General features: G+C 35.5%; 1 protein-coding gene across 1 annotated transcript; it reads right to left on the reverse strand.

The window, feature by feature from the left end:
* Positions 1–1,589: 1,589 nt before the first annotated feature.
* LOC102580549 (uncharacterized) lies at positions 1,590–10,345 on the reverse strand. Its single transcript, XM_006358620.2, has 6 exons — positions 9,709–10,345; positions 7,882–7,982; positions 7,094–7,191; positions 4,161–4,372; positions 2,607–2,654; positions 1,590–1,989 (listed from the first exon to the last, which is right to left on the reverse strand). Exons 1-5 carry the CDS (start codon positions 10,211–10,213, stop codon positions 2,611–2,613), a joined length of 960 nt encoding a protein of 319 aa, XP_006358682.1. The 5' UTR covers positions 10,214–10,345; the 3' UTR covers positions 1,590–1,989; positions 2,607–2,610.
* Between the last annotated feature and the right edge of the window lie 846 nt (positions 10,346–11,191).

An 11,191-nucleotide genomic window follows, 5' to 3' on the forward strand; every position in this document is an offset into this window, starting at 1 on the left:
TTTCACTCCCTCTGCCTATTCTCACTCATTGTTGCTTAGCCCCCATTTACATTCACTTTTCTTGCACCTCCCAACCACCCTGCTACCTCTCTTCAGCTCTTCATAAACTTGTTCATCTCCACAATCTCTCTGCTTTCTATTTTCTCCCTTTCTATATCTACTCAAATTTGCATAGTCGATAGTTGGCAAGTCTGTAAAAGTTATGAGAGAAAAAACTAGGGATGGTGTTGGAAGAACTGAAAATATGAATGAATGTGAACCAAGGAAAGCTTGTCAAATGATATTGAGAGCAAAATTGCAGTAGAGGTTTTCAGGATAGGGAAAACAGCACACCGTTTGAATCAAAAAAGAGCAGCTCGAATTTACTGTTGTTCACTATCACTAAATAGAAGTAGATATCTAATGAGTAATTGTCGTTAGTACAACATAAAGACAATTAAAAAAAAAACACTCAAATTTACAGCTCCAAATACCATCATATACTATTTGACCTCCATTTTCCACTTTTTTTTCTGTACTTCCAGTAAAGAATACATCACAGAATAAAGAACAATCAAATGCAACAACCCACCGTGGAAGAATAGAGGGAATGGAATATGGTGAGCATTGACTAATTGATGTAGCTGGCTTTATCATGTTACCCCATAGGAATAACTCATCCAGAAGGACTTCATCCCCAAGCTTCCCGAGCAGAAGGCAGCCATTGCTATGCAAACTTTCTATGTTGAGAGCTTCCTGCAGACTCGTCCAAGTTAGCAGAGCTACCACATAAACTAGTGCTAGAACCATAAGACCTTGACTGGCGGAAATTATTCAGAAAACCGTTCTTTTCTTCTTTTTTTGATGAAGGAAATCTTTCAGAGAATCTCAACACCTTTATTCTTGCAATTTTGGAAACAAATTTGAGTGACTAGTAGCACTTTCATCATATCATATGAATATTTAGTCTCATACTTCCTAATGACGCCATATATGCATTGGCATAGATGCACCCATATCATAGAGGGAAAGTTCAAAGATAGCTAGCTGCAAGAGTCCTGGAACTGTGGTGCAACCAAACCCACCCCTCCCAACCTTCTCAACTAACATACAAACACACAGAGCTAAGTTATTCACGGTATAGATTGTCATTATATTTATATAAATATTGATTCATGCTAATTTAATGCAGATATAGATGACATGTTTAGCTGTTGATAATGTCTTATCTTTATGCCATCCGATTGCATATGTGATTTGATTGTGTACCAACTCTTTCACTCCCTCTGCCTATTCTCACTCATTGTTGCTTAGCCCCCATTTACATTCACTTTTCTTGCACCTCCCAACCACCCTGCTACCTCTCTTCAGCTCTTCATAAACTTGTTCATCTCCACAATCTCTCTGCTTTCTATTTTCTCCCTTTCTATATCTACTCAAATTTGCATAGTCGATAGTTGGCAAGTCTGTAAAAGTTATGAGAGAAAAAACTAGGGATGGTGTTGGAAGAACTGAAAATATGAATGAATGTGAACCAAGGAAAGCTTGTCAAATGATATTGAGAGCAAAATTGCAGTAGAGGTTTTCAGGATAGGGAAAACAGCACACCGTTTGAATCAAAAAAGAGCAGCTCGAATTTACTGTTGTTCACTATCACTAAATAGAAGTAGATATCTAATGAGTAATTGTCGTTAGTACAACATAAAGACAATTAAAAAAAAAACACTCAAATTTACAGCTCCAAATACCATCATATACTATTTGACCTCCATTTTCCACTTTTTTTTCTGTACTTCCAGTAAAGAATACATCACAGAATAAAGAACAATCAAATGCAACAACCCACCGTGGAAGAATAGAGGGAATGGAATATGGTGAGCATTGACTAATTGATGTAGCTGGCTTTATCATGTTACCCCATAGGAATAACTCATCCAGAAGGACTTCATCCCCAAGCTTCCCGAGCAGAAGGCAGCCATTGCTATGCAAACTTTCTATGTTGAGAGCTTCCTGCAGACTCGTCCAAGTTAGCAGAGCTACCACATAAACTAGTGCTAGAACCATAAGACCTTGACTGGCGGAAATTATTCAGAAAACCGTTCTTTTCTTCTTTTTTTGATGAAGGAAATCTTTCAGAGAATCTCAACACCTTTATTCTTGCAATTTTGGAAACAAATTTGAGTGACTAGTAGCACTTTCATCATATCATATGAATATTTAGTCTCATACTTCCTAATGACGCCATATATGCATTGGCATAGATGCACCCATATCATAGAGGGAAAGTTCAAAGATAGCTAGCTGCAAGAGTCCTGGAACTGTGGTGCAACCAAACCCACCCCTCCCAACCTTCTCAACTAACATACAAACACACAGAGCTAAGTTATTCACGGTATAGATTGTCCACCTTATAGTATTTGTTTTACATACTGAAAGTTCCCTCCCATTAGAAAAATTTGCAGCAATACTTGCATTACATAGTTCACACAGCTATTTCTTGTGTTTGATTCAAACATGTCAAAGTTGCTGACTTATGGTTTCAACCCTCAACTTATGTAATTTGAGGGGGAGACAAATAAGTCACTGGTAAAGTATTTATTTTTAAACAGAACAGTAATAGGACTCACCAATCTATATCTTGTCAAAATCATCATCAAAGGCATCATCTCCATCATCTAAAAAATAAAACAGATAGTCAACGTACAGCAACTTGATCATTCAGAATTTCTTGCAAGTCTACTTTAATTTCCCTAACCACGAAGTTGGATTCATCAACAGCAACAAGAAAAGCAAATCTAAAATGAACAACATATTCAATCTTGAAAAGCAAAAGAATGGACATGAAATATAAAACTAAAAATGGTTATAATGAAACTCATAAAATTAGAGAAGCCTGTCAGCCAATTTAAGCCACGTATATCTAGAACATGATTGGATTGGCAAATTGGACTAAAATACTTCAACCATCTCAGTACTTTTACAGCACAGAAATTAAAAACATTTTTTGGTCGTTATCAGTGTGGACATTTAAAGCTTCTGCAAAGAAAAATGGCGATTGTCGTGTATTTACTAATGTTATGAGGACATTTGCAATAATTTATAGTAGTGAGCGTTATTTGGTGAAAAGAAGCAATACTTGAAAGGAAAGATGTATAAAGACATTAGAATGAGAAGGAGATGTTTAAGTTTTATGCTGTTGATTGGGTTTTCTGACATTGCCTTGCAGATCTTTGTGCACACTGTATGCATATGTTAAGTTTTATGCTCTTGATTGGGTTGTCTGAAATTGTCTAGCAGATGTGTATGCATCATGACATGTATGCATATGGTACTAGTTATCCTAAATACTATTTGAAGACCATAACTTAAATGATTACAAGCAGAGATGGTAATTGTGGATTCAAGACAGCTAGAGATAACTGCATGAAAATAATTGCTTTCTAGAATTATTTTCTTTATTCATGATGGCAACAGACTTCAGATACAAAGTTGAGTGGACTGGACACACAAATTGTATGCAAACGGAAATTTAACAAAAAACAGAGGAACAATTACAACAGTTATTACTATTATCTTTCTTATGAGAATATTATCATTAATTCATTATAATTTTGGAAAGGTAATGTATATAATTACCACAATTATATTGGACTCAAATTGTAAAAACAGTTTTTATCAATCCAATAATGCATTGCCATGTATTCCCTCCGTTTCAATTTGTTTGTCTTAGTTTGACTGGGCATGGAGTTTAAGAAAGTAAAAAATATTTTTGAATCTTGTGGTCTTAAATTAAAGATGTGTATAATGTACCAAAATGCCCTTTAATCTTGTGGCCTCGAATATGTCAAGTGGGATATTGGGATTAACATGTTGCCAAATTAGGATAGAGGCATTCTTTTTGAAATAGACTAAAAAGGAAAGTAAGACAAAGAAATTGAAATGGAGGGAGTACTAAAACAGGAAATGACACCTAGCTAATATACTACAAAAGACTGAGCTGGTCTGTTTAGTCTAACCTTACTTCTTATTTGTTTCCTTTTAATTTCCTTTTTGTTAGAGAAGTGACACATGCAAAGAGCAGGGAAAGAAAGATTGACTACAAAACTATATCTTTCCTGAATTACGAAACAAGGAAACCACAATCCACTGTTGGAAAATATGTTGTAGTGTAAATAGAGTACCTGGCCCATCATCGCTGTCTTCTCCAAGGAGAAAAACATCCAAATCCTGGTCTGATGTTGATGAGGTTGCCTTCTTATTTTTCTGGGCAGTTGCCTCAGCCACTGGTTTAGAAATTGTTCCAGCTAATGAAACCTCCTTTTCACTCTCAACTTGAGCCTTTTCAACAGATTTTATTTCAGCCTCGGCCTCTTCCGTGTATTTCTTTTCATACCTAATTCAGATGTAACTTAAATTAGTGAAGCTCTTACTACTAGTATGGGATAAATTCAAGAAAGCATACTTGTAAGTAGAAGAAGATTGAGGTTTGTTGCACCCAAGGGTGTGGCCTGGTGGTCAATGAAGTGGGTTTGAGAACCATGAGGTCACAAGTTCAAATCCCGGTGGAGGAAAAAACACTAGGTGTTTTCTTCCAAGCCTTGGTGGACAAAGATACCCAATACTTGGGCTGGTGGGAGATAGTAGATACTCCGTGGAATTAGTCGAGGTGTACGCGAGCTGACCTGGACACCACGGTTATAAAGAAAACAATTGGGCCTTTTTATATTTAGGCATGTGACCAAATACTCTCTCCTATTTTACCAAGTCCCCTCACTTTCATTGGGGAAGCAGCTATATGCTTCTATTAGCTATTTAAAATGCCTTACCTTGTGCTTCTTTTATTTGGGAGGCAAAGCTCGCTCTTAGCTTAAAGCCTCTACAAGGTCGTCATTGGCATGTTAGCACCACCAATTTGTTACAACGATAAAGGACATATCCCGAAATTCATAGAATTATTATTATTATTTTTAATACGTAAAATATAATCGAGTAAAAAGGCACTTAAGATAGTATGAAGTGTATACACCTGATTACTGAAACCCAGTTTCCTTTCTAGCTAGGAGACTGAAAAAATTCATTATGCTTTTCACATCATCGACATAACTCATCTTACCCCAAAAATCTAAAGGAAAGACATAGGCACTTTAACTGAGAAATGTCGTCAGCTTTGCTTTGAAAAACCCACTGATTCACTTCTTCATCAGCATGCAGCAGATACAGACTATGTCCCAATATTGTTTCTCTCCTTGCCAAATTATTTATTATACCAGCACAGCTTTAAATCCTATACTGTTCTGGGCATATATGACTCAACAACAAACATATTGAGGAAGAACTGCCGCAGTTGTGAAGCCATGGGCAGTTAATGAATAGCTGGTTGACAGATTCTGTCCCAGCCTCATATAAATGGCATCTATTGCATAATATGATCCCCCTATTCTGAAAGATCATCTTGTGAGAACAACCTCATGCATCACAGTCCAGCAAATTCATGAAATATTGTTAGAAAGAAAATTTGTTATTCCATTTTAATTACTCTTGCACTAGCCTTTGTTTAGGGTTTCTGGTCAAGGTTGTCTAACCTTATGAGAGATCTTCGACTTCTTCATTACCATTGAACGATTATCTCCTTTTGGATTATGGGACTTCATCAGAGAAAGTGCAGAAGGATTACCTGAATTCTTTACTTGTGTGGCTTAAGCTCAAGCAATGATTTTTCAAGAAGACATTCCTGCATGTCCCGAACGAACCAATAGAATGTGTAGAATGTAATATATATATATATATATATATATATCTTTTGGAGGTGTAAAATGCAAATACATTTTTCTGAGATACACCATCAGATTTACCAAGGAACTGACTTCATTTGCACTTAGAGAGAAGGTCTTAATCTTAATCATTCAAATCTTAGTCATTAGCTTCAGATCTTAACCATTAAGTATGTTTCTAATGTTACAACCACTTAATGGATCTTACGGATTAAGATTTGTAACAAAGTCTTAATAACATTAAGATGTCTATTTTTATAAAAAAAATCAAAGATGACAGTTCACCAATTCCAATCCATTCACCGCTACCACCATGCCCATCATTATCAAACTACCGTCGATGCCACCCACCGTCATTAACTACCACCACAGTTGTCGATCACTACAATCAGCCATCACTACCACTAGCCACAAGTTACAATCATCACAACTAACCACCATTACCACAACAACCATGATCACTAGTGACAATTACCACCATCGGTCACCATAATATATTGCCAACCACCATTAGCTATTACTATCATCCAACTATCAACCGCCACCACTAACTACTACCACCAGCTTCTACTACCCACCACAATTATCACTAGCTACTACCCACAACACCATCCTCAATATACACTCACAACCACCACCACTAGTCATCACCACAACCAACCATCATATAATTTTTGAAAGATAATTGGTTGGTTGATATAGTATTAGATTAATTTCATATTTTATGAAAATTCTATATTTATTAATTTTTAAATTTAAATAAATACAAATTTTACATATTCAAATATTAAAAAAAAAATCAAATTATTAGCATTCAGATCTTAACACAACTTTTTAATATCCAGATGTGTATACAGATGTCTTATCTTAATAAAAACAAATAAGCTAAGAAGCTTTATTTTCACATATACATCCTTAGCATTTATTATCACTAGAATCACACCATGCGTCATTTTACAGTCTTCTTACGTGTTTCCTTCTTATTTTTAAAATAAGAAAAATGAAAAGAAACTGGTTAAAAAAAATCAATTCAGGTCAGGCCCTTCCACAGCGTCGGACGAAATGAGACAAACAATTAGCCTAGTCCATTCCCACTATCAGAACGAACCCGTGGAAAGGCTAAATTCTCTTCTTAATGAACTCCCAAAATTTTCATTCCTTAGTCCTGGCTAAATTAAGTCAGCTCTTTTATACTGAAAGCTTTACCCAATTATAAAGCCAACATGATTCTGCATTACTGCATAACATCACAACATACTCCAGAAGTACAGATATAGTTAGGTCAGTTAGTGTAAGAGATAACTACGTGACATGAAATGAAAGATCTCCAGTGAGGTACTTACGGGGCCACATGACTGTTAACTAAAATAAAGTAGATTCTCCAGAACTTCCTTTCCTTCATTATGCGTGGGCATAACTCATATCTTAGCTTTGAAATTTCCTGCAAAGACACCACAGTAATGCTCTTACTAACAATGGCAACTTTTGAAACAGTATACTTTTGTTTTTGTTTATCAGACAAAATCCCCACATTGTGAATAGTTTTTCCCTTTCCATAAACCTCAAAATCAAAAAAGATGTGGTTCAGCAGCAAAATTCAAAATAGCAGATTACAAACTTCAACTTTTCACTGTACACATCAGTTGAAAGATAAAAGCACTCAACAAAAATTGTGATATACCATGAACTGACAAAAGAAGCTGACCAGGAGAGCCAGTGACTTCTAAACTCAAAACACCAAATAAAGCAACAAACATTGTGACCCTTGAGATTTACACTTTATTAAGCTCAAGTGCGTAAGACTGATTTACTTATATAATAACTCTGAGTGGCTAGCTCTATGTGAGCTCCCCAAGGAATAACCAGTACCAAGTACAGATAAATGAGAGGGATACAATAGGTTGACGAGGAACTCTAAACCAATGTTATTATCTTAATATTGAATTCACCATATGTTCTTACCTGTATCTAATGAAATGGGACAAATTAGTGAGAAATGAATATAGAAGACTACTATAGCTGACTCCAAGCTAGTTTGGAACTGAGATGTAGTCTATTGACCTACTCTGTGAGGATGATAACAACCGAAGTCGTACCCCTTGTTTTAATAAAACAACAACAGAAGTCATACCTTGACAGATGAAAGAACAAATTTTGCGTGTTTTTCCTGAAATTCTGTAAGATCCTGCCGAACATTTGAGACTGTAGGAATATCAGAGATCACTGAATCATCTGCACACCGAAGACATACTTCAGTTAAAATGTTTCTTTTGAGAATAGGCGACTGAAAGGAGATAAACAAGGGAAAGTGCAATTAAGTACAGAGGAATCATTAGGAATTATAAGGTAAATTAAATTCTTGTTTTGAAAGAATACTGCCATGAGAACTTGCTCACATAGCCGGTCCCAAGCCTAGACTAAGTAGGAGGGTTGTAGGCTGACGGTTGCGTAAAACAAGTATATTTATGATAAATCCTCATAATAACTTATTGAGTTGGAATTAAATGGGTCCAAATGGAGTGTACGGATATTAAGGATCCATATAGCTGACTCCAACTAGCGTGGGATGGAGGCATAATATTAGTAGTTGTTGATAAATGAGGAAAATCACAATTTGTAACAAGTTTGCTGCCAAGAACTACAAATGGCCTGCTCTATAAATTATTGCATGAGATGGGAATCACAAAAAGACATGGATCTAGTTTTATTTAGAAATTGGTCTTTGCTATTATAATTCAGGAAATAGTTGCTTCCATATACACCTTTTCTTTACTTTTTTTTTGAGAGAATACACCTTTTCTTTAGCTAACTGCTAGCGCTTCATGATTTTATCTAAATCCTCCCATACCTATCAAACTTTGCAGCTCCTATAAGAGGTGAAACCAACAGTGTCCAATACCTATGCTTTGGAATTGGCATGTTCCATATGCAAATTTTGCAGGGAGATTTATCCAAAAACAAGCAAAATGACATTTATATATCTCATCACTTCCAAGAAGGATGAGGCTGATTAAGTGTAATGCCTGACTGAACCATTTGAATGTTAAGAAAATATACAAATGGAAAGAGTGAATAAATAGAATATAAGCACAGTTAGGATTTTCTGGTGGAAAGAACATGCAATTGGTTGTCAAGAGTAGTAGCTGGAACTGGTGAAATGAAACAAGGTTGTGCATCTATTGTGGATCTAAGCGCGGCTAGGTTATAGATGAACCAAACTAATGGATTTCAAGGTTAATGCTATTTCACTACCACCTTTAAAAATTAATGATGTCAATCTCACATGGTTCAAATGTTAACCCAAGGATCAAATTATAAGTTTCACCTAATGCTAGAGAGGAATATTAATAAAGCGCTTTCCTGAACATACTTGGTTTGGCTCTATACAACGTGTCATTATTATGCATGTGTAAAATTATACATGCAGTAATGAAATGAACGTAACGAATGTACGGGCTATTCAAAAGAGAAGTTATACTGGCAGTAATCTCAAATAAATGAAATGACTGCCGAATGTAGAGGTTACTCCAAAACAATTTGAACATGTTCTTGTAGGTATAAACTCCTGTATAACTAAACGATAAGCCTAGTTTCTCTAGAGCTTCTAGTAGTTTCTTCGTTGTATGTCCATATTTACTACTGCCATAAAACATTTCATACGTCCACAGTTATAGTTCCCCAAATAGCAAAATATAAAATAAAAATAAAAAATGGTCTTCGCATTTCCTACTATCAGAAAAATTAGATTGAAATTGTGACATAAGCTAAATGTAATATCCTCAATTTGGTAAATCTCTTTTAACATACATTCAGCACAGAGAACTCACTGATCCAATTTTACTTCTTTCAGAAATGGAATGAACTCCGAAATTGAAATAATATAGTTTTTTCCAGTACAATAAGTATTCAGGGGTTACAGCACTGGTAACATGGAAATCAAGTAGATAGAGTAAATTACCTTCAAGTGGAAAATCCTGAAACGTATTAATGGTAATCCCCTTTACGAATTCTCTCAAGTCATCGGTAACTCCAAATTTCAGGAGATCGGCAGGCGTAGGTGCAGGCGACGCTGTTTGAGTCGTCGGAGAAGGCGAGGAATCTACAATGTGAGAAAGCGCAGCGGAAGGAATTTGAAACTTGATCTGTTCAGCGCGTTTGAGAGCATCAACTTTGATCTGATCGGCACGTTTAGAAGCTTCGGAAACAATAACATCGGCGCGTTTAGAAGCTTCAGCAGCAATTTCTTTGGATCGTTTGGAAGCCTCAACGGCAATTTCTTTGGATCTCTTGGATGCCTCAGCAGCGAATTCTTTGGATCGTTTGGATGCTTCTAGAACAACGTCAGAGAGTTTGGAGGAACCAATGGTTAGGTCCTGTGAACGATTAGCGGCTTCTTTAGTGAATTCTTGGGTACGCTTTGCTGCTTCTTCAGCGAAACTCCGAGCTTTTTGCCAGAAATCCATTGAAATTTTAGGACTTGTGAGTAAACGATTGGACAAGTGAAATGGAGAGTTTTAATGACGAATACTAAACAAGAGGAAGACGAGAAACAAATGAGAAATTGAAGAAAAAAATACTTCTCATGTATAAATTGTAATGCTAACAAAAACTATATATAAATAGTACGCATTTTCCGCGGCTGTAAGAAAATATTTATTGGACAATAATGTATAATATTTATATTCATAATCCATAAATCTCATATTAATATGGATTTAATGATGCATGTTTTTACTATGAATATGCAAAACGCATTTTTTGCCTTTCGGCATGATATGCAAATAGCATGACTATTATAAACATAAGATATTCAAATTATTTTAATTCCCTATAGGTACTAAGTATTTTCTTTTATATTATAAGTAAAGTATATGCAATATAGTATGTTAGTAAAATTTATAACATGTAATAAAAAATTTACGTGTATACCTTCCTTCTCTTTTGTCGATGAATAGTCTTTATCACTACTCAGTAGTTCTCCCTTCAGGCCATGAACAGTGTTTCGCCCTACGACCTCAGTCTTTGGCTACTTCGTTACTGTTCCTCCTTAAGGCTGAAGATCGCAACCTTCACTTATGACTATAAATGGATTTTTAAGAAGAGAGGTATAAAAACCAACTGTTTATTTCATATTATAATTTTTACATACACACTATACTCACTTATACTATATACTCACAACATAATAAGAAAATACTTTTCCCTGACGGGAGAAGTTACTACTCGCTCAAACTCATACTAAGAGGTACCTAACAATTTTCTCAAAGTGTTTTTCTCTAGGAAAATGTCTGCCTCTCTTGTATGAAGTTCTCTCCTTTTATAGATATAAGGAGGGACTTATAACAAAAGAAAATTATTTTAGGGACTTCCCTAAAAAATTTCATAATTATCTTCTAGTCCTTGCTTTATTTTGTTGCTTTGGCTGAAGATTCCTTGTTGAT

This window comes from Solanum tuberosum, unplaced genomic scaffold (genome assembly GCF_000226075.1).
Source record: "Solanum tuberosum cultivar DM 1-3 516 R44 unplaced genomic scaffold, SolTub_3.0 scf00270, whole genome shotgun sequence".
Classification (NCBI taxonomy): domain Eukaryota; kingdom Viridiplantae; phylum Streptophyta; class Magnoliopsida; order Solanales; family Solanaceae; genus Solanum; species Solanum tuberosum.